General features: G+C 37.7%; 2 protein-coding genes across 3 annotated transcripts in view; one reads left to right on the forward strand and one right to left on the reverse strand.

The window, feature by feature from the left end:
* GDAP1L1 (ganglioside induced differentiation associated protein 1 like 1) overlaps window positions 1-11,894 on the forward strand; it is a 52,338-nt gene extending 40,444 nt beyond the window's left edge. For both annotated transcript variants that reach the window (XM_083359246.1, XM_083359247.1), the window contains 3 exons: window positions 2,496-2,596; window positions 5,784-5,898; window positions 10,544-11,894. In XM_083359246.1, coding sequence (XP_083215372.1) covers window positions 2,496-2,596; window positions 5,784-5,898; window positions 10,544-10,887 — 560 coding nt within the window. In that variant the 3' untranslated portion in view covers window positions 10,888-11,894. The remainder of the gene's footprint in view (window positions 1-2,495; window positions 2,597-5,783; window positions 5,899-10,543) is intronic.
* Window positions 11,895-15,437: 3,543 nt separating this feature from the next.
* FITM2 (fat storage inducing transmembrane protein 2) lies at window positions 15,438-21,078 on the reverse strand. The gene is made up of 2 exons (XM_083357932.1): window positions 20,835-21,078; window positions 15,438-18,759 (listed from the first exon to the last, which is right to left on the reverse strand). The coding sequence occupies exons 1-2, from the start codon at window positions 21,005-21,007 to the stop codon at window positions 18,147-18,149; spliced, it is 786 nt and encodes a 261-aa protein (XP_083214058.1). The 5' UTR covers window positions 21,008-21,078; the 3' UTR covers window positions 15,438-18,146.
* Window positions 21,079-24,404: the final 3,326 nt, after the last annotated feature.

The raw sequence follows: 24,404 nt of genomic DNA on the forward strand, positions 1-24,404 counted from the left end.
TGTGCATAATGTAAATTGAAAGACGGAAAATCCTATTTAAACTACTGATTTGTAAAATTGCAATCAGATATTTAATTCCATTTATATCCCGACCTTCTCCGAAGACTCAGGGCGGCTTACAAGCTTAGCAGTAGCCTTCATTCTATGTATATGCCTGCTTATTAGGGCTACAGGAAATGTTCAAGAAAGTTTTCAAAAAATCTCTTTCCATCAATAATCTAGGGCAGGAAATCAATAGAGGAATGTAATTTGAAATCCTAAATTTGAGGTGAATGAAGGTCATATTCTGATTTCATTTTGTTTGTTGCAGTGACACCTACTGCAAATGTAGCAACCAAATGTAAGACTATTATGCCTATTTAAATTCCTCCTTTTAATATTACATGGATTCTTCAACAAAATGTTGCAGTCCTCTTTGAGCCTTCTCTAGTCCATCCTCATCCCCAATGTTCTGTTCCTCCCCCTCCGATAATTACTGAGCATTCTCAGTTTGTTCAAATCTCATTGAACTGTTTTTGACACCCCTTTTCTTAGAATTTATTTAAAATTCTGCAAGCTTCAGGATCCATCTGTCTGTTGCTTCGTTTGGTTATAGAAAAATTCATAGAAAACTAGTTGGATGCTTTCAAAATGGTCAAGTAATGTAAATGAGTACTTGTATAAAGGAACAAATCTAACTATGGTTTATCTTACAATTGTATCCACATTTCTGCAAGCAAACTGAATTTTCTTCTCAAAACTATATTCAAATACAACAAAAACCTCTTAAATCGATCATCTCAGACTCAAGAGCCATGATATATTACTTTTTTCATTTTACAATTGTTTTTTCATTGACAATAAAGTCTGTTTCCAGGCCAAATAATGTCAGATGTAGCCGAGGAGAACTAACTCTAAGGTCTGAAAATCAAACTATCTGATCATCAAGATTTCAACCATAGACCCTGAAGCATCCAAATGTTCTCAAAGTGTAGCCCCAAACATTTCTTGAAAGTTAAGCTGCCATTTAGAAAAATAATATCCCCCCTTTCTTTTTATTGTGACTTTTTTGATCATAGACAATGTGAGGCTAGTTTGTCCAGTAAAATCTTTCATAGAAAAAAAGAATAACCAGGCTGCCGTAGAAGCTTAATTACTTCAGCTATGCTAGGTATAAAGAGCAACTAAGATGCATTTACTCCTAGCTCAAGCATTGCTTTTGCTGAGCCCATGATGCTGTGATAATTAAAAGTAATTACATAAGGGAGGTGAAATGTCAAGAAGGGAAAAGAATGAACACAGATCATTATTGGTATAATGTATCCACTATTTCACCTACATTGAAAAGAGTACTGCTAATGCATTTACTCAAAACTGGCCTTTTCCTTGAAGTACAAATTCTCATTTATTTGCTGATAAATTTGCCAATAAGATTTCAAATGCAGCCTCACTCATGATTTTATCTATCTTACCTATCTATCTTAGATAGGTTGCCTCAACCTAATGTCTGTAGAATTGTCATGACCACAACTCCCAAGAACTATAGGGTGGCTTTTCTTATGCTGGCTCTGGATATTACAATACCATATAGCTGGAAGGTTCAAGTTAACTTGAAAGGTGTCCAGGAAACACAATTAGTTCAAAACAAAACTGCCAAGTTTCTGGCTGGAGTATTCAGCCATGGTCTTGTGAAGCTTTTAAAAAAAACCTTTGCATTAGCTCCCTGTGGGTTTACGGACATGCTTTGGGATATTGATTATCATCTGCCAGGCAATATGCTTGACTTAATTCCACCATAACTGAAAGATGATTATGGGAAACTATAACTGCTTTCTCTTTTACTTAAAGAAAACTAATCTAAAATATGATATAACATCAGCACTTTCTCCCACAAAGAATCAAGATTGAAAGGACTCAGAAATCACCAAATTATGATCTGGAACAAGGATGTACAACCTGAACACTTTAATGTAGTTCTCAAAGCCTCTTCAGTCATTTCCATCAAATTTTGTTCTCTAATGTAATAGAATGGAAAATCATTAATTACATGGGAATGATCACTTAACTATATTTAAGTTAATTTTAATAAAATGTTGAAGGAAATATATACTTGTTTTTTGGCCTTACCCCACTAATTTCCATTTTCTGTGTCCCACATTGTCTGGAGGACAGTGTCTTAGCATCCCTAGGCCTCAGCCTATAATGGTTGTGTATTTCTATAATCTTCTAGAACAATCTTTTGAGATCCCCATTTTTGAAAAGCTGTTCTAACACCTGTATGCGAGAGATACATCCTCCCATTTGCTCTGTATTTATCTTTCAAAAGTCCAGCTACAGAATATGGACCAAAAGTAATACCTTGGACCTTAAATGAAACCTACTTTACTCCTCGATCCTTCATTCATCTTATTGTTATCATTTCTTTAGTGCAGCTTATAAAACAAATATAACAGTTTTGTAAAAGAATGAAGCTTCTACTACAAGCATGCAAACTATTTATATTTTCTTCTTTTTAGGACATTTAGTTAATGCCAGCTCAGATCTGATGAACTTGGATCATGATGATGATGATGCACAGCTAACGGAACCATACCTTTCCAAACAGAAAAAACTTATGGTGAGATAAGCACGAGGACGGTTTTATTATTAGGTGTGGAAACCTATAGAAGTTTTTATGGCTATATTGACTTCAATCCAAATTCCACTAACTATTGGGGATGTTCCACAAACTTCCCACTCTCACCCCAGATAGAGATTCCAAAGAGAAGGGCCAATTGATGGTGCTCCAAGACTGTGAAAAAGACAGTGGAACTTGGGGTAAACAATAGTCCCCTGGGGCCCAACTTAAATTGAGGAGGTAGTTAGACTGCCTATTGATTTCTCTGCAACAGACAAAAATCATCACATTTAATTAAGAACCTGTAATAGAATGAATTTGTGCAATTACTATCATGAATAATTTCTATGTCTCTCACTGCTTTTCCTGTATTAATAATATATAATCAAATTAATTAATGTAGCTGGCCTTATCTATTCATACTTTAGCATTACCCCCTTTTCTTTTATCTTTCAGATCACTACCCCTTAATACAGGGGTGTCAAACTCAATTTCATTGAGGGCCGCATCAGCATTGTGGTTGCCCTCAGGGGGCCGGGTGGGTATGGCCTGGGTGGGCGTGGCCTACTGGGTGGGCATGGCTAGAGTGCGTATGGCCTACTGGGTGGGCATGGCCAACTTACATCATTCGCATCAAGGGTGCCTATGGGGGCCTGGGCAGGAGTGGGACAGATCTGAGGGTCTCTGGCAGAAGGAGGGTCTCTGGGCCAGGGCCAAGGCAGTGGGGACCGTTCCCTCACTGTTTCCAGGATGGCTTCGCGGGCCACATGAAACCACTTCACGGTCCGGATCTGGCCCCCGGGCCTTGTGTTTGACATGTCTGCCTTAATAGAAACAATGTTCCTACCTTGACTGATCTAAAAAAGAGCTAAGATAAATACAGGTAGTCCTCAACTTATGACCACAATTGAACCCAAAATTTCTCTTGTTATAGGGGTGTTGTTCTTTATATTCTTTCTACATAATATTATTGAGTTTTGCCCCATTTTACAACTTTGTTGCCACAGCTATTAAGTGAATCACTGCAGTTTTAAGTTAATAACGCAGTTATTAAAAGTGAATCTGGCTTCTTCATTGACTTTGCTTTTCAGAAGGTTGCAAAAGGTAATCACATGACCCTGTGATACTGCAAATATCATAAATAGAGTCAGTTGCCAAGCACCTGAGTTTTGATCAGATATCATGGAGATACTGCAATAGTCGTAAATGTGAAAAATGGTCATGTAAGTCACTTTTTGCAGGGCCATTGCAACTTTGGTCACTAAATGAACTGTTCTAAGTTGAGGACTACTTGTAAAAGGGAATAGTTGTTGAATGCCAAGGTGGCAATTACTTCTGCATCATTAAGAATTGTCTTGAAAAGGGAAAGTGATAGAAAGAATGGAAGAAGTGGCTATGTTGAAATTACTATAGGGGTGTTGTTCTTTATATTCTTTCCACGTAATATTCTATATATTCATCCTATGCTGAAAAACATTGAGAACAATAATAATTTTTAAAAATCCATGCAATCATACATGGAGGAAAATGTTTTAGAAATGCTCTCTGGATTTCAGCGCAGTAGCTTGTTGGAAGGAAAAACATCACCATAAACCCAAAAGGAGGTTTGAGGGTCCCGTCTTTGGGAAGAAAGCACTTTTCCATTTCAGTCTCCCAATTTATGTTTTCTAGTAGAAGAGGCTGACTCTTCATTGTATTCCTAGCCTTCCAGAGCACAGATTACAAACTGCTACAGAGAGCAAGAATCAGCAGGCTAAGTCTGCTTTCATTGTTGGATAATTTGCAAATCTAGAATGCACTTGCTTGGTCCCAGACACGGGACAAATCTTATTTCCTGTTTCAGCCTAGCCCAAGGCCATCTACAGGCAGTAGCCACAGCGGTGGCAGCTCATATTTGTGTAATTTTTATTTTTTTGGCTTGCTAACAAAGAATAAAGGGAGACCGATATGATCATTTCAAACTTATTTGTTCTCATCAGTCAGCCATACCCTTCTGAGATACACACACACACACACACACACACACACACACACACACACACACATATATACATACACCTGAGTCAGGTCATAGAATGTGTGATCAGCCTGCCCGCACCCCGCCCTTTCGGATTCAGCCGCATTAGTTCCGGCTCAACCATACAAGCCGGCTTCCATTTAGATCTTGACATCTTGCCTCCCCCCAGCTGTTTGGCACGACTATCCTGTTGCGCGTGGCTGTTTGGCGCTGTAGCCAGATGATTGGCTTGCCGTCGTGGTTAGTTGTGGCATTGGTCTGCTGTGTAAGCGCATCAGCTGTTGATGTCGTCATGCACCTCGTCCCGGTCATATTAGTCCACTGTCCTTCCTTTGGCTCAACAGCGGGCTCCGCTTGTATTTTCATCACTCCATCTGTCATGCCATCATGTCGTTCAATGGGTAAGCGAGTCAGCTCTTTCATACTTTTATTCATCCAGCATCAAGATGGTAAAAGGTTAATTTGTTCAGCTAACCTGCGTCATTGTTCATGTCTCCTCAGTGTTTGGTATGGCGGCAGTAACTCCACGTGTCAGTTGATTGAATGGCAACTGGACAGCTAAGCCTCTTTTAGTAAACGGCCATCTTTGGTGGAATCTTGAGCGATGACCTCAGCCCCGGCAAAATCAAGTGTGGTCATTCTCAGCTATGTGTGCCCATACCTGGGAATGATGTTCCTGTCTGACTGCCAAAACGTGCTCATGGATTCTGGTCTTGAGATGTTTGGCAGTTTCCCCAACATAGCCACAATGACAAGCGGGGGGCAGGCAGCCTGATTACACATTCTGTGACATTAAACTGTCACAGAGGTTTATATCTAGATTCTTCCCGCCTTTAGCCCTTACTCTCTGATGTTGACAAAAGCTCAGTAATTAAAAGGCTCTTTTGTATCCCGGAGTTCAGTAGTTTGTTTTCTAAATAATATATATATATTTGTGTGTGTGTGTATGTGTGTGTGTGTGTGTGCGTGTGTAAGAATTAAAGGGAGACTAGTATAGCTATTTTGAGCTTTTTAGCTCTCATCTGCTAGCCATACCCTTCTGAGATCCGAACCTGGGCAGCTTGCATTTATGTGTGTGTGTGTGTGTGTGTGTGTGTGTGTGCATGTTTACATATATGTATATGTATATATACTGTATATTGCAGTAAGACCTTTGTTATTTTCATTTAGGCCAAAATTCTGGAGCACGACAATGTAAACTATCTGAAGAAAATCCTGGGAGATCTGGGAATGGCATTAGATCAAATTGAAGCTGAACTGGAGAAGAGAAAAATTGAATATCAAGGTATGCATTATCTTCATCTGAACATTATTTCCTGATTCTCTCTGGTAACTTGTAGAAGTTTCTGATACTTGTTTAACTTTATCATCTATACAATTACTATTTGCATAAAAAATAAGCTTACTGTCCACAGTGAATCATTTTGAAATAATCTAGACTTTTCCACACCTCAGTTTTGTTCTGATTAATATTTTCTTAAAATATGCACCTAGCAATATAGATCACATACTGATCTGTTAGTGTAATAATTTTTGTGCATTTTAATTGCACAAAAATATATTATATATAATATATACAATATATACAAAATATACAATTGTGATAATATAATCAACTGACCAATTTATCAATCTTTTTAAAATGAGATTTCACTGGAGACATAAATGAGATTTAGCTGGGACATTTAACTGGGTTTGAACAATGAGCAATGCCAAATAGAGAAAGCAACATGACAACATATTTAATATTTATTTATGAAATTTATTTGCTGCCCATCTTGTATCCAACAAATCTAATCATGACTTTTTGCTTTTCTTAAGATATACTAGGATTTTTTTTCCACAAATACATCATAATTGTTTTTTTTTTATTGAAAAGTTTTAAAATACAATTTTCCTTTGAAAAACCCCCCTACCCCCTCCCTCGTCCCCTCCCTACCTCCCCCCTATCTCCCCCCCTCCCCCTCTCCCTCCTCCCTCCCCTACCCCCCCTCTACTTCCCCTCCTCCCCCCCTCCCCCCCCCGACTTCCCAGAGCAAAATACAAGGTATATATCTAAAAAGCAATCATAAACAATCATAAACTAACAATTATAAACTCTAAAATCCATCACTCTCTAGCTTATATAGAGTAAGCCAATCCTTAACAATACTAAATATGTATAAAGAACTAAAATAAAAAAAACTAGCATCATTCCCATCTATGTTCTTCCACAATTCACTATTACCTAAACATATTCTCACTTACACCCACAAGCACCTATCCCTATTAACCTCTCTAGCCAAAATAGGCTATAATAGATAATTCTTACACAAATTAACCCGCATTAACCCACAAAACTTTCTTCCTCTTCCTCTGTAGTTAAGTGTCCATTAATTCCAAATTGAAAATTCTGTTACCATACATAACGTCCCAAAACTCTTAAAAACCCAACTACCACTTGACTATAAGTATATTGTGGAAGTTCCATAGATTTCTACTGGTCTTATTTTTTAGTCTTTTTTGAGCGTTTTAAGGCAGCACGCGTCACCCTCTGTTCTCTAAGATCATCCAAAAGAGTTGCAGCTTGATCTCCTCCTGTACCCTTCTCGTCCATCTGTCCATCTTCATCCTCTTGACATTCTCCTTCTCCAGATCCCTCTACAGCTTCCAAAAGTGTTGATGGGGTTACTTTTAAAACATTGTTGTAAAAATCATACGCTTGCTTCACAGTACCCAAACAGTACCTTTTGCCATCATGCATGAAGCTCAACCCAGCTGGGATCTCCCATCTGAACCTTATATCTCTTTGCTTGAGCTCTTGCACAAGAAATATAAAGTCCTTCCTTCTCTTTAAAATCTTTGGAGGAATTTCTTTTAGAACCAAAACTTCTTGACCAGCAATCACAACTTTAGTATCATAGGCAGCTTGTATAACTTCATCTCTAATTTCCCTTTTTACAAAATAAACCACCACATCTCTAGGCAACTTTCTCTGCTTAGCAATCCACGAATTCACACGGAACACTTTGTCCATGCCTTGTTTTATTTCAGATGCTGGATGGTTCAATACCCCCTCAAGAGCCTCAGAAACCAGCTGCTTTAAATCTTCCTTAATATTCTCTTTTAGGCCTCTAATTCTAACAGCAAACTGCATCTGGTAAAATTGAGCCAAACTCTGTTCGCTATCCATTTTGTCTTTTAAATCTTCAATTTCCAATACTTTTGCTTCTAATATAGCATTCTTTTGAGTCAAATCTTCCACTTGATCATCCAGCACCTCCACACATTTAGCTACTTTATGCACTGAGGACAAAATGTCTGCCTTCATCTCTCTAAGTTTCTGTTCCATCCTTTCTTCCATTCTCTGCTCCAATTTCTCCAATTTCTCCTCCATCTGTGCAAATTTAACACCCATTGACTCCAAAATTAACTGGGTATGTTTTTCAAGATCCTTCGATGTCAATACATCAGGAGAATGCAACGCCTGCAGTAATGATTGTTGTTGCACCGGAGAATTTCCAGCACTCCGAAAAGTTCTAGGGGGAGGTTTAGCTGCCATCTTTTACTTACAATTGTGACGCACTTTCACTTTAAGTTTTAAGCAAAGTCCATCAAGCTCGAGAGTAAAATAAAATAATCCTCTTCATCTCTTTATCTTTCCCTCTTGTACTGCTCTGCCTGCTCTTTTCCTTTCATAGTCTCTCCTTCAAGCAGGGATGGTCGCAGACGCCTGGCTCTGCTCCATAAAATCCGGAGCAGAGACGCTGGCCAGCTGGGAGCAGCCCAGGCTACGGGGGAGTTCAATCCTTCAGCCGCCCAAGCTCCAAGCTCAGGCGGCCCCGGAGAACTCTACCCCTACCTGGGGGCTCACCCCCTCCTCTTCTCCCGAGGAGGGGGCTTCAATTTCGCCCGAACAGCTGATTGGCGCTGTTTCGGGCGAAAAAACAACAGCTGAGCCGCGGGCAGCCCGGGAAGGCTGTCTCCGTCGCCGCGGAGCCACCGGAAGTCCCCCATAATTGTTTAGTTAGTTAAAATTAAAGAATAAATTCTATTCAACATTCCATTTAGTCAAAATACTTCTGAACGTTCATAATGTCCTCTGAAGTATTTCTTATTCCAGTAGCACAATTTCCAATCACGTTATCTAAAAAATTTATATTGTTGTTTTCTAACCCTTTATCCAAGCAATTTATAAATATGCTGAACAATACAAAGTCTAGGACGGAGCCCTCCATCATTCATCATCTCCTTCCCATTTTACACAAAGCTACTGAATTTTTTCACCAGATCTATATCCATACACCTGTTCCACCTGATTAAGCATTCTTTTAATGCTTAATTTCTTCAAGCATTTACCCTTAATATGTGAACTGATCATGAGCAGGGTTGAACAGCTGGAAATTAATTTGGAGAACCATGACTAGTTTTTTAAAAAAAAGAAATAGCAAGGTTTAGGGGTTTGTTATTATTCCTCCCTTTTATTGTCCTTCAACCCATAATGCTCCAGTTATCATTGACTGCCATAAAAACTTTCATGGCAGGTGATTTCATGGTTTTTAAAGACCATGACAATGGTGCAGTCGTAGGTTGCTTAATTATATGTTCGCATCTTTGGCTGGAGTACAGATAGTCCTTGACTTACAACAGTTCATTTAATCAAAGTTACGACACTGAAAAAGTGACTTATGACTGTTTCTCACATTTACCCATTGCAGCATCCTCATTATTATGTGATCAAAATTCAGCAGCTTGGCAACTGACTCATATTTATGACGGTTATATTGTCCCGGGATCTTGTGATCACCTTTTGCAAGCTTTTGACAAGCAAAGTCAAAAGGAAAGCTGGCTTCACTTAACAACCATGTTATTAAGTTAACAACTACAGCGATTCACTTAACAAGCGTGGCAAGAAAAGTCATATATTAGGACAAAATTCACTTAACAACTGTCTCAAACAGAAAGTTTGGGCTAAATTGTGGTCATAAGTCGAGGACTACTTGTAACAGAAGAAGCTGAGCAGCTGGAAAGGGAAAACGTGCTTTATCATATCTTTTTTTGAGAGTGGTTTGTACTGAGCATGAGAAAAGATCCTGCTCTGTCATCTTGAGCTGCTACAGATCCTGCCTGAGAAATTTGGAAACTGATAGCTTAATTTTCCAGGTTTTCAGAATGAACAATAAACATAGCCTGTAAAGCCTTAAAAAGTCTTAATGATATTTTACTTTTCAAAAAGGAAAAAAAATATAGAAAAGTGTCTGCAGGGGGAATTAAAAAAAAGACAAGATAATAGTTATGACCACATCCTCAAAAGCCATGCATTCTTACTAATGCGTTGCTCTGAGCACATGATCTTACATGCCACAAATATTCCTGAAATTCGTGCAATTAATTAACTCTGGCACTTTTCTTTGGTAACATCGCTTTGTCAGCCTCTTCCCCTTCCAGTAAAAATGATAGAATATAAATATAATGGCAAGCATTCCCTTTATTCATTAACATTTCTGAAACTGATATGCTGACTATGATAAAAGATGCATAATTGGGACAGCACTAACATTAAGTAGATAATTACCAAAGCTTCTGATTTTAATATCCTTTAAAAGGTAGCAAATTATTAGTTTATTAATATACCATATTTAAACTCCCAGGGATAGAGAGGAAAGTTTATGGCATCTTCTATCTTGGCTATCAAAATTATATAACTGCAACTGTCTGCTCTTCAAGCAGCAAAATATATCCCACAGGTATGCTTGGCTCCCCCCCCACCTTACCTAGGTTTGAGAAGGAATGATAGAATTCATGAAATGTTGAATCAGGTAGCTGCCAGAGAACTATTACCAGAATACAATTTAATTGATCCCCATCAAAAGCCAGTGAAGTAAGGGTGAATTGCAGCATTTGGTTTATGTCTTCCAGTTCAACATAATTATTGTGGCTTTATTCCGTAGGGGAGAAATGTGAACTCTGGCTTTGTGGATGTGCATTCACCTTGGCTGATGTTTTGCTGGGAGCCACATTACACCGCCTCAAGTTCCTAGGACTCTCAAAGAAATACTGGGAAGATGGCAGCAGACCCAACCTACTGAACTTCTTTGAAAGGATACAAAAACGTTTTGCCTTCAGGAAAGTCTTGGGGGACATCCATACTACACTCCTCTCAGCAGTGGTACCCAATGCATTCAGGCTGGTCAAACGGAAACCTCCGTCCTTTTTGGGGGCCTCCTTCCTCATGGGATCTCTAGGGGGGATGGGATATTTTGCTTATTGGTATCTAAAGAAAAAATATATCTAGTGACAGCTATTTTGATGTTTAGTTTGATGTCTCTGTGCTGTGTGAAACTATGATGACTCTTCAGTAACTATAAGGAAATTTGAAACCAATATGAATAACTATCCTGTTAATGTAACATTCCATAGTCTAGAAGTAGGAAACCTATACTGCAAGGACGCAAGTGAACAAAAATATTCAACTTGTACAATGCCTTTTTGTAGATGTCAATATTACAAATCTATAAATGGTGGGCTAGGTTTATATACCCACTGTGGAACAAAAGAGCCTTTTAGCATAGTCAAGCACCGCCAGGAAACAACTAGCAAATGAATTACAAAACTTGAGATGGGATTCCCTGTGGCACTTCTAAATTTTCCACAAATTTTTCAATCACATAGCACATTATTGCCCTTACAAATGCAAATAACAAGGACTTTTCTCTGAGCTATTTTTGTGTTGTGCTTAAAAAAGGATTAAAAAACAAATAGAACAGATGCAGTGAGTTTGACCACAATAGTTTGTGAAGTTTTAGCATAAACTGATGAGGTTTTTTTTCCCAATTTGTTTGGATCAGGTTTTTTTTAAATTAACTTGCATTTGGACTATAATTCTCAATTTTTTTTACAATTTTTAATTATGGCTTATAGTTTTCTCTGATTACAGTACTTAGTTTCAAAGATGAAATTCTGATTCATCAACGAGTTTGTCTCCAGCTTGCTTCAATGAATTTGCCAAGTGTCTTTCACCAATGGAACCTTTATGGACTCTTAAGAACATAACTGTTTTCATTAGTTCTAAATAATTTTCAAGAAATTTCACACCCCACGTTCCTTTTGGGGGACTTTTTCCTATTATTTTTCTTGTTGTGTATTTTTATTAGAAAACACTTTGCACAAAAGTCATATTTCTCACTTTATTGTGCCTTTTGCATGTTGGAAAGAATAATAAGCATCAATGCTAGTCATGCTTAAATTACTTCTGAGAATTCAAATAAATCATATGGGAAGAGTAACAGCTTTACATTTCTAAATGTGGTCTATATCAGTTGATTCATTTCCAACAATAAATCTTCTATGCATGTGCAGTAATGACTTTCTGCACTTTGTCAGAAGAGTTTATTCTTCTTAAATAAGTAATTCAGAGTAGTTTGTTTTAATTTTATAAAGTGTCAGTTTAAAAGATAGTCAAAATAGTGGCATAAAGGAACAATCATGAGCCCAAAATTAAATCTTGACCATGTGTACAGTGTACCTTTTTGGGTTAATATGTTTGTCAGACTTGATCCAAATAACTGACCAGGGCAGCCTCTGCATGTTGCCCATCTAATATGATGCACACCAAATTAAAGGCCATAACATTTGGGTATCCTGCCATATAGCTTTCATTGGCATTTGTCATGATAGCTATAGTTATTTCCAGAATCAAAGTCAATGTATTCTCTGAACATCAGACATTGTTATGCTATCAGGTCTTGCTTATGATCTTCCCAGCCATTATCTGGTTAATCACTATGGGCAACGGCAATTGAGATTTTGTGGGTGTTTATCTGATCCAACAAGATTTTTCTTATACTTAGACATTTTAGCCTACCAAATGCTTAATAAAATGCATCTATCTCAGAACAGGTAATTAAATGCTATGTACTAGATGACATGATTGTGATGCTAGATAAGACAAACTTGTTGGAATCTATCCATTCAGAGCTTTTGAAGAGGTTTTTTTCCCCTTGGTACCTACTTTATATTCAGGTAGGAATATGAAAATGAAAATTTGCTATTCCCCTATTATTGAAATTGTTTTTATGACCACCCATTTCACATCAGTGACTCTGGACAGTGCACAAGGATTAAAGTATAACCACAACATGTAGCCCACAGTGCCCATATTTAAACCAATCACAGAAAAGTGCACCACCAGTAAAGGAGATTCCTGATCGAAACACATGAATTTATGCACATTAATAGAGCTGAGTTAGCTAGTTAAAGAAAATACTTCAAAAAAATGAAGATACAACAGTTCTTAAATTTTCCTGAATTCTTTTCATTATCTAGATACTTAATACAACAAGTTTAATATACAAGCTTAAACTGTTCCAGGGTAAGCAGTGTAATATGTCTAGAGAATCTGCTGCTGGCATCTGCTAAATTGCAGGCCCTCTGCAAAGCTCTTTGACCTCATCTTTATGCCAGAATACTTCTGGACCCCTCCTAGCCTCTTGGCCTTTGAAAGATAAATGCCGACCTGACAGCTGTACGATCTGATGGCAATCCCTCTAATGGCAGCCTTTGTAAGATGGTGCCTGTGATGATTTCCTGCCTAAGCAGGGGGTTGGATTAGAAGACCTCGAAGGTCCCTTCCAAATCTGTTATTCTATCTATTCTATTCTTATAGTCTGAAAACCCAAATACCCTACATCCCAAAAGATACCTGTCTTCTGGGACAAGAGCAAAAGCTAGATGACTGTTCTGAATTATCTTTAATAAAACACTGCAACGTGCCTGCACAATTCTGAAATTGTACTGGTATAAGTGGCACCAATTGAATTTGATCTTGTTTTGTCAAGTACTCTCTCTTTCCTTGCCAACAGCTGCTATCAGAACTTTCTGGATAATCCCCTTCCAGAAATACTTCCCAAGAGTAAGGAGATCTCAAGGTAGTGTCAAAACATTCATTACCAAAATATGTGTAAATAACTACCTCACCAGAAAGAATACTGCATGCCTTTACATGTCAGCTTTATTACTGATTTGGACCAGTGCTCCTCAGCCCAACTTTTGAATATTAGATTAGGAAAAGGTTACCTAAGATGAATGCGAGGGTTGTGTGACTATTAAGGATCTGATGGAAACCCTAACCCTAAGCTTTTTAAGAAAAATATTGCATAAAAGAAAATGTTGTTGGGTTCTTAAGACGATCAAATTTAGTCTCATCTACTTAGAATGGATATCAGTTGGGTACTTTGATGGGCAAGGAAATATCTTGTGCTTTGATCTAGGATTCTTTTGATTTTGTGGGGCCTGATGAGGTGACCAAGAATACTGTATAAGGGCATTCCTCTTTAATGTCCTTGTTATTATGGGTAAGTGGCATGTATTATTACAGCTTCAAGACATTTTGAATAGCTTCAAAAGCACTGGACTAGATCCATCTGCAGTTGCACCATATTGCAGTTATTAAAAAATGCACAATTATAACCATCCAAACGAATGCTTTTTCCTGCCCATGCTAGGTCTTTCTCAGCTGAGGACAAATATTTCAGATGTGGAAATCAAACAGTTCCATAATCTTCAAATTTTAATGAGCATTCTAGGAATGCTCAATGGGAAGTTTATGCAATACAAGGGAGACATATAAACATTCTAATGCCTATTTATATTGTTTTGATTATTGGGTTACATGATATGTTTGAAAAAAGGACAGGAAGTGGAACACAGGTATGTCGGTAAGTGGGAAGGCTTTGGAAGGGCTGAAGCAGGTGGGCACGGGCCTGTGCTAGGCCTTCAAGAACCTTCCCTAGCCAAGGCATCCCATGATCTGCTTAACGACCTGCACATTAATTTAACAATTCATTGGGAAGAGCAGGGATGGGGGATCGTTAAGCGAAATGCTTCACTTACAGTTCTCAGGACATGTGCAAACTCCATTACAGTCATATCTCAAGGGTTGCCTATAATACTTTCCTACTTTGGGTTTCCTACAATCTTTTTACCAAGTATTTACTATGAGACTTACCTGTACTTCTAGAAGAATGTCAAACTGAACTATTTCCATATGCTATAATTAAGATCTTGCTCAAGTGTGAGATGAAGTTTACAACATTCGTTCCAGGGTCTGTAGTAGAAATCAACTTCTAAAATATCTTTCTTATTAATTTAAAAGTATTTGTTTGATATTAATTTTTGAGCAGTCCTAGAATCCCTGCTGCTAAAATTAAAACCCAAAACAGAAACCAGGATAGAGCTAACATTCTTGAAATATTAATGACAAACTCATTTTCATGGCCAAGGCTTCATAACAGAAATTCTCACTTATGCTTTGGAAGTCAAATTATCATTTGAACACATTAAAGACAGTTTACCATGAAGTCTGACACTGTAGTCATGAGATGCTCAGAGCTTTACTTTGCCCACTTCAGGAAGCACAGATTAATCTGTTCTCCATTACAGTTAGCAAAACACACCCAAAATTCTTTTTTATTGGTACACCAAAATAGGATCATGGCACACTTTATATTAGAGGTAGGAGAAAAATGATTACTTGGCAAAAGCAGTGCTTTTTATCTAATAAGATGTAGTAAAGTACGTTTCAGATTAAGACATTACTGTAGCACAACTGGTAACATAAGCAGTTTAGCTAAAAAATAAGAAGCCAAAACCACTGGAGAGATAATCTGTTATTGCACTGATTGAATGTGAATTTAATTTGTTCGTTCATGGGCAGCAAAACTGCCATCAAGTGATTATTACCCCAAAAAAATCTGTATTACAGTCAGAAGAATTTTTTATAGAATGCTTGCCTATACAATAACAATGTTAATACATCATACCCAGCTAACAAAATGTACACATCTGTAAAATAAATGCATTTCACTGCCTTCTTTAAACAATACAAAACCAGTGTTTAAGAAATAAGAAAAATATTACAGCAAATATACTTTATGTAAGACTAACTGTATAACAATCCTGAGAAAAATCTCAGCTAACGGAAACATACAATACTTATGAATTGCTTAAAAATTCACTAATTCTTCAGTACATTACAATGACATAGAACCACTTTGTATATTGGAATACCCTGAATTACAGGAGCCATGAATATAACCTAATTGGAAGATGGGTTGCCAGCCATAAAGGTTGCTCCTCATATGCCTATGTAGCTCAATTCATGAAGGTCTGATGAACTAAGCTACATATAAATGCACATTTAACTTCATTTCCAAAAGAGCTTACAATAAGACCAATAATGGTAATATAAACTAAATCTGCTTCTAATTTCATTGATATATACTTCTGATCTCAAATTTCTACCTTCATCAAACTTTCAAGTTTCATTGCCAATGTGATTATTCTTTTACCTTTTCAACTCATTAGTCATCTAAATGTGTTTATGTATCTGTGTTTGTCTATGTATCTATATACACATGCATACATACATATATACATATATATGCACTGTGGCTTAGCTGCTCATTTTGATTTATGAATAGGCATAAAGCTGAGTTTGAGTTTTTCTCCTATCTTGGAAACAGTGTTATACAAACCAATTGTCACACACAATATAGAAGTTTAAATGTGGCATAAATACAAGTTGTTGTAACTCTATGGGGGACAAGTAACATAATACTAAGTATGAGGCTATGATTCACTAAGGCATTACTTAAATCAGGGGAAATGCCAAAAGAATTTCATCTTTAAATAGATAGCATACACAAATTTGACTGGATGACTTTTCAAGTAACTATCTTATAGTATATTTAGAGGTATCATACAATTCAAAGGCACTTGAAATGGCATGCCTGTTAAATTAATACGAACTCCTGAACTGAGACAGTTTGTGAGCAATACAATTAACATGAAGACTTCAAACCATTTAGTGTTCCTATCACAACCAAACCTGAAAGCTCTGGAGCCAAGTTAGCAACTTTTGTTAAGACAATTAGAAAACTGAAAAGTTAGCAGACACATGAGCAAATCATAGACCACATGCAATTACATTTTTACAGCTCCAGAGACTCCAAGGTATTTATGTGTAATTTTTTTTGGGGGGGGACATAAACATAGGATAAGTGTGCTAGGCCTCCTTAAGACTGTAACATACCTACTTCTCATCTAAAAATCCCCCCAAGTCTTTAAAAAAATAAAATAAAACACAGAGACACAAAGACAGCAACAATTTTCAGAACCAATGCCTCCAGTGGTATTAGTGCATGTCTATCATAGTGTTGGAAAGCAAAAATAAAAAAAATGCTGTCTGAGCCCCAAAAGATCCCCACTTTAGCTTAGTAGCTGAAACTATGCAGCTTTGACTATTAAATGTCTAGTAGGAGCACATAAAAATACAGTATGCTGAATATGACATATAAAGCAGCAACATCAATTACAACTGGATCATTTTTCCAATTGCATTAAAAATAATTGCACTTGTAGTATAATACCTTTAGTCAAAATGCAAAACTTTAGAAAAAACCATTAATATAAATATATTAACATTTTAAGGTTGTGCCATGCAAGAAAAGTCAAAGTACCCAATGAGATTTAAATAAAAGTATTTTTTTCCTGTTATGACAGATGGCTGTAAAAACCAATAAAGCTTTTTCTATATAATTCCTAAATACAATAAATTATAACATTGCTATAGATTTCCTAACTGCCATCTTTAATTAACAACTGGAAGAGCAGAGAATGTGAAAGCTGCAATCCTACAAGCCACAGCCTGCTCTAACAGGATAGCTTTGATTACAGATATAAAGCATTTTGCAACATTCAGGCATACCATATTGCCAAAAACATGACATAAAGTATTCTAAAGACTCTAAGGCAGATAAATTCTAGAAAAAAATGGTGCACGATGCAAGCTATTTCATCTGTACAAAGTTGAGTGTTGAAATAAACAGAATGGTGGGTAGAGTTGTTTTAAATCCAAAATCTTCCTATGGCAATACACACCATAAACTAATCTCGCTATCTTTTTTGTATTAATATATGGATTTAAATCAAACTCAAAGAAAACTTTGTTTTACATCTTCAAGCAAGATGAGAAATGTTTAAGTGTCTATAATTCAGTTAATTATCAGATCCTCAAGTAAGGTATGATCTTGGCCAATTTATCTTATCTAACCAAAAATATGTCCATTTATTGAGTCCTCTATTTTTGCATATGAATTTTGCATCGGGGTGCATTTTTGTCTATTAAATTTGCCTCTTCAGAGTCAAAAGTAGGGTTTTTAAGAGGAGTATTTTCCTCTCAGGTTATTCTAGTATCAATCTGGTCAGCAGTTTCCATTTAGTTAGCCAAGATTAACAAAGTCTTGATATTATTAATATAGCAACCGGTTTCAAGAATTATATCCCAAACTCATAATACAAACTGTATTTGGACTTTTGCCACTCACTTTAAATATTCATATTAATAGTTGTCTTAAAATTTAAAGAGTTAAAAATGAATATTCTTTAAAACAGATTCTGTTCCACAAACTAATTTTATGGTCCACACTGGAAAATAAATTTAGATAATTAAAAATAAATATTCTTCAAAACAGATTCTGATCCAACAAGCTGGCATTATAGCCTACGATTAGGTTTTGGGAAATAAAGGGTTCTCTGGGGAGGAAGACCAGGAGAGAAAGGTGACATGTACCAAAACCTGTATGTTCCATACCAAGCCAAAAGGCCAACCCAAGTGCCAAGAACCTTGTCCCAAAAATCATGGAAATATAAAGCAGTAGTAAGAAGCATGAAAAGCCAGATAAAAGTTAAACAAGCTAGTGCTAAGAACAAACTGCTCACAACTGTGTGCAGTCTAGAACCCCGAAAGATTTTCACACTGGACATCACAGCCATTTCTTCTAGAATCATTAGAACACAATATGAAAGAAGGAAGGAATGTCCTGAGATATCAAAATGTTGCCATATCCCACCAGCTTGTAGGCACTGTAGTTCACTGGAAAGTTCTTGAGTCACTACAGCAAGGGATGATGATTTGTAACAACTGCCTGTGAAGTCCTGAATGAACAAAAATGTTCTTGTGCCTGTATACCAAATGACAGTACCAACCAGCAATGAGAAAAGGCGAACGAGTACGGGCAAAATATTCTGGAGGACACTGTAGTTGGTAAGAGAGATGAATGGCAACAGAAGACAGAATGTCCAGGCCCAGGCAAATTTCACAAAATAGCTGCCAGAGATAAAATGAAGAAAAAAATATAGTGAGCACCAGGCAATATACGTAACAAAAAGTTGTAATTTACATCGATCCTAATTAATTTCTGCATCTGGTAGGGGGAACGTTGCATCCATACTTACACACGCTGTAATAGGAGAGTCAACATATGATTTCATCTAAAATTATGTACCGAATTTGTGAAAAAATGTAAAAATGTAAAGGTCTAATTTAGCACTTTTTAATAAGACAGGTAGTCTTTGATTTCTGACTGCAATGGGATGGGATTTATGCTGGTAACAAGTCAAGGCACCAATGTTACTGGACTTGATTTTATGCCTTTTTTTGTTTGCTGTGGTTGCCATAATCATAAGGGTAAACCCATTCTTCTGAACAGTGCAAATCACGGTCACATGACTATAGGAGGCTGCAACTGCTTTTCAGCAAGCCAGATGCAAAGCGCCTAAAATCCAGTCACATAATTGTGGCAGGGGATGCATGCACAACATTTTATAATGTCCATAAAGCACCTGTTCCAAGCACACCATAATTGCAAATTGGTCATTTAGCAAAATGATTGTTAGGCAACAACTAACTACCTGTACAGTTCCTATTACTCTCAACTATAGTAGTATATTGGCTGAGGTAAACTGTGATTGTAATAAAAAAATGATAGCAATAATGATTTAACCTTTTAGATAATTACTGAAGAGGAATTGAAAACTTCCCCCAAAATACAGTCTAGTCAAATTTTAAATGAAAATATTCCTCAAAAGGAATAAGAAAAAAGCAGATATTTATAAAACATCCAACTGACAGGTTTTTATAAAACTTCACATGGCCCAATAAATTGGTTAGCTGCGGATTTCTGGTCTATCCTCTTCATCCCTAGGCAACATAACTTTTACTGCTTTTTGTGTGTTGTTGTTGTTGCACTGTTAAATCCAGCAGCAGCTTTATGTAAGTATATGGGCTGCAAACAGCAATTCTAATTCAGTCCTGTTTATCCTAGAGTCTTCCCATTTCTACCTGGGGATAAACAGGACTGAATTAGAATTATCATTTGCAAAACATATGCTTACATTAGAGCTGTATTTGATGTATGTGACCAGTGGAAAACTTGTTTTTATTTTATTAATGTGATATTCTTCTATACTTTTAAAGATAACTTTAACTACTTTTAAAGTTAGGAATTCTTTGAAGGAATCTTGCAGCAATAAAAAATTAACCAATTAGTAGCCTTGCTACAATTATAAACTTAACCAAGTTATGTCGTTTACTTTTGATAGAGTATTAGTATTAGTATTAACAGATTAGTATTTAGTAAAAGCAAAATCTCCTTTGATTTGAACTTTTTAAGTCTTGGTGATTTTGTAGCCACACACCTGTACTTTTCTTAATAACAATATAGTCATTTGCCAGTACCAATTCTAAAATGTTTTTAACTTCCTAATCTTATCTAGAATATAGGATTTTTCTTCTAAGTACTAACCAGATTTTACCCTGCTTAAATTTAAGAAACAACCACCTAGTTTTTACCGGATTGCAATTCAGTTCAATTCAAACTAATCTCTGGCTAGTAAATTACCTTGCTATATTAATTCATACACTTATTACAACTTAATTCTTCCCAAAGTTTGGAAATAGTGAAGATCAGTTAGCGGTTAACCAGTGGAATAAATTGCCGAAGAGAGACCACGAGGTTGCCTTTATTGCATGTGTCAGGCAGACTCTGAACAATTTATTGTCTCTTAATTTGGATTCTTCACTCGGCAAGGTTTAAATAATGCATTAAAGTAAACTCCATAGCCTCACTGGCTCTTTCTCAAACTACACAACTTGGGAAGCAGGTTAGAAATGTGTCTCCGGTATAAAGAGGTATGAGGGATCCCCGAGAGAGGGGAACGGCCTTCAACCCAATTTAAAAGAGCGAGCTTCTTCTGGTTCATAGACTCATCTGTATTCCGTCAACGCACCTACTCTTTTCCCCGCTGCCACCCAGGCATAGCCAGGCCCTGTCTCTTGGATCCCCTTGATGCCCTTCCTCCATCAACGCCCAGGACTCTGCAGAGTCCGAGAAAGCCTCTTACACATTGAGCACGTTGCGCTTGTTACTCAAGTAAGTAGCAGCCAGCGGCGCTAATTCTTTAATAAGGGATCCGATCACCATGAAGCTCATCAGTGCCCAGGGCATCATCCGCCGCACCGAACAATGGGTCAAATAAGGCAGCAAGAAGCGCGTGGCTTTATCCACAGACTCCATGACGCGAGTCGGCGAGACGGCAGCGAAGGAGAAAGCGGTGACCCAACCGGCACGGAACCTCCAACCGCCGTCTTGCGTCGATCCTCCACGTCAACCAGCTCCGCCTCCATTCCAGTCCGCTGCCCCTCCTTCGCCAAAGCTACCACGGTACAACTGTCCGGAAGGAGGCGAGCAAGATAGGTAGAATGCGCATGCGTTGGCTGCGCAGCCTTCGCGAGGTTTGTTGATCGGTCCCGGGCGGTGAGGTTTAAGTTCGTCATCTTCCGACTGCGGCTGCGTAGTAAAGTCACGTGCTGTTTCGGGCTACGATGTCATTTCTAATGTCGTGGTCTTTCCCCAACGCCTTTTATTTGTTCTACGCAAAGAAATGTCTTTTTTCCAAATTTAAAGAATTCTGATGTTTGCTCACAGAGTTGTTTGAGCCGCCTGATTATTTTGGTTGCTCTCTTAACTCCAAAGGTGCTTTTCAAAAGGAAACTGGACTTTTTTATTTTTAATTTTTTTTAAATTCCATTTATATCCCACCCTTCTCCGAAGACTCAGGGCGGCTTACAAGCAGCCCTCATTCTATGTATATGCCTGCTTATTAGGGTTTTCACACACACACCCCCCCCAAGCGCGGAAGGATGGAAGGCTGAGTCAACCTTGAGCTTGGTGGGATGCGAACCTGCACTAATTGCAGGCAGCTGGTGTTACTTAAGGGCTCCACCAAGGCTCATTGTGGATTTGTTGATTTCCACCCCCCCTTTGGAAACTTTTAAGCTTCTTCAATTCTGACTGAATGGTGGAGAAGGAAAGTGGAATCCAGTCCAGTTGCCTTTTGAAAAGCCCTTTGGGACAATCATGACCTGAATGGTTGAAAAATCTCCGTAGACGTTGCTCTCATTTTATTTTAAAGCTCTCATATTGCTTTTCAAGTATGTTTCCAGAATTATACTCTAAATGTGGATATGCCACCGATTTATATAAAGTTATTACAATACTGGATGTGCTCTGAGCTTGGTATTGCTTACAGATGTTTCACTATCCAACATCAGTGCTGCTGATGTTAGATTCCACAGTTCAACTGGGAACTATGTGTATTCTGTTGTGGTTATTAGTGTTGGCATTTTTATCTCTGATCTCTTTTCTAGTGATTTTTAGCATGGAATTTACCATCCTCACTTGTGAATTTTGGATACTTCAGTGAGGTGTTTTTCTAGAGAAAAAGAAGGGTGAGATGAGGTAAATGGAGTATTCATATGTTTGGTTTTTATAGTATTGTTGTTTTCTCACCTACGGTAATTTTACTGACATGAGAACCACACTACCACAATTGGAGTGGCCAATAAGCCTCGAAAAATAAATATTTCATATCAGTTGTACTGCACATTGTGATAATTTTTTTTAAAAAATTGCAAACTGCCTTTCAGAGTCATTGTCTCAGAAGACTGGTAAATTATATTACAGGTACATGAATATATTCAGTAGAAAAGCAATTGTGCATAGTTATTTGAAACTGCTTCCAAAACTATAGGATTTATTGAGAAGTAAATATGTTGAAATGATTAAATCACTGGGTAGTGTTAGAAGACATGACATTATCGGCTACCAATCTTGAAGTAGAGTAGAGTAGAATAGAATAGAATCTGGAAGGGACCTTGGAGGTCTAGTCCAGCCCCCTGCTCAAGCAGGAGAATTATGCCATCTCATACAAGTGACTGTCCAGTCTCTTTTAAAAAACCTCCAGTGATGGGATGCCCACAAATTGTAAAAGTCTCATGGAGTTTTCTCACAGGATTACCTTGATATTACATACTAACGCATGCTTTGTTACATAATGTGTCATATGTTTTTGACACATACTAATTTTGAAATATTGGCATTCACATATGAATGAATTAATCAGTGGAATGGCTTGCCATCAAAACTTGTGGGTGCTCTATCACTGGAGGTTTTAAGAAGAGATTGGATGGCCATTTGTCTGAAATGGTAGGGTTTGCTGCTTGACCAGGGTGTTGAACTAGAAGGCCTCAAGGTCCCTTCCAACTCTGTTATTCTGTTATTCCTAAGGCAAGAAAATCCCATATGTGTAGGGCAAGTGATTAAAAAAAGCTCTGCTCTGTCACCTTAGCCTCTTATTCTAATAAGCCAGAAACCAGGACCTTTGAATTTTCCTACCTACAGACTGTCAACCTGGTCCCTTTCAAGAAAAATTTCCCAAACCTGGGGCTCTCCAAATATCTTTGGAGACTTAAGATTAAAACTTTCAAAGTTACTGGCTCCTCAATAAACAATGGTGAAGGTTTTAAAGGAGCACTTCAAATTAGAGGTGCTATGCAATTAGAAGATCTGGATTGGGAACCAATAGATAAAATAGTTAGATTCAGAATTATGTTAATGTAGTTAGAAACCAGTAGATGGTGCTATTTTACAACTACATTTTTTTAAACTTTTCTCTACAATTACTGATTCAGGCCATATTTGGAAGAATCTTATTCGGAGGAAAATAAATGTGTTGTGTCCATATCTGTACTGCTGCATAAATCATTCACAGACAAAAATCACCTCAAAAAATAAGCAGAATGCTTTTATTGTACCTTAATAGCTTTCTTTAGGCATTTAAATTTCTGTGATATGATAACATAAGAAAGACTATGAAGGACCAACTCATTACATAACAAATCCTGTTGGTTGTTAATCTGCAGGTCTTCAAGCCCGTGTTAGACATAATGAGTGAAAATTAATGGTAGTTTCCTGTTATTCTGAGGTGGGAAATACATAAGAACTGTTGCATGTACCCTGAAATTTTGCTGTTGTTAGTTGCGAAGTCATGTCCGACCCATCGCGTCCCCATGGACAATGTTTCTCCAGGCCTTCCTGTCCTCTACCATCTTCTGGAGTTCATTTAAGCTCACGCCTACTGCTTCAGTGACTCCATCCAGCCACCTTATTCTCTGTTGTTCCCTTCTTATCTTGCCCTCAATCTTTCCCAGCATTAGGCTCTTCTCCAGTGAGCCCTTCCTTCTCATTAGGTGGCCAAAGTATTTGAGTTTCCACTTCAGGATCTGGCCTTCTAAAGAGCAGTCAGGGTTGATCTCCTCTAGGACTGACCGGTTTGATCGTCTTGCAGTTCTAGGGACTCGCAGGAGTCTTCTCCAGCACCATAGTTCAAAGGCTTCAATTCTTTGGCACTCGGCCTTTCTTATGGTCCAACTTTCACTGCCAGTACATAATTTACATAGAGCTATATTAGAGAACAAAGGCGCGGTGGCTCAGTGGGTTAGGATGCTGAGTTTATCGATCAGAAGGTCGGCAGTTTGGCAGGTCGAACCCCGAGTGCCATGTAACAGAGTTAGCGCCTGTTATTCATCCCAGCTTCTGCCAACCTAGCAGTTCGAAAGCATGTGAAAATGCA

The sequence above is a fragment of the Vipera ursinii genome, assembly GCF_947247035.1.
Source record: "Vipera ursinii genome assembly, chromosome: 3".
NCBI lineage: Eukaryota > Metazoa > Chordata > Lepidosauria > Squamata > Viperidae > Vipera > Vipera ursinii.

What these genes read in the sequence shown, in the direction of transcription:
- FITM2 (XM_083357932.1), bottom strand. Translation starts at nt 21,007, where the DNA reads ATGGAGTCTGTGGATAAAGCCACGCGCTTCTTGCTGCCTTATTTGACC. An exon ending in AAGCGCAACGTGCTCAATGT is followed by an intron (nt 18,760 to 20,834) that starts GTAAGAGGCTTT and finishes TATCTCTGGCAG; the next exon opens with CTATTTTGTGAAATTTGCCT.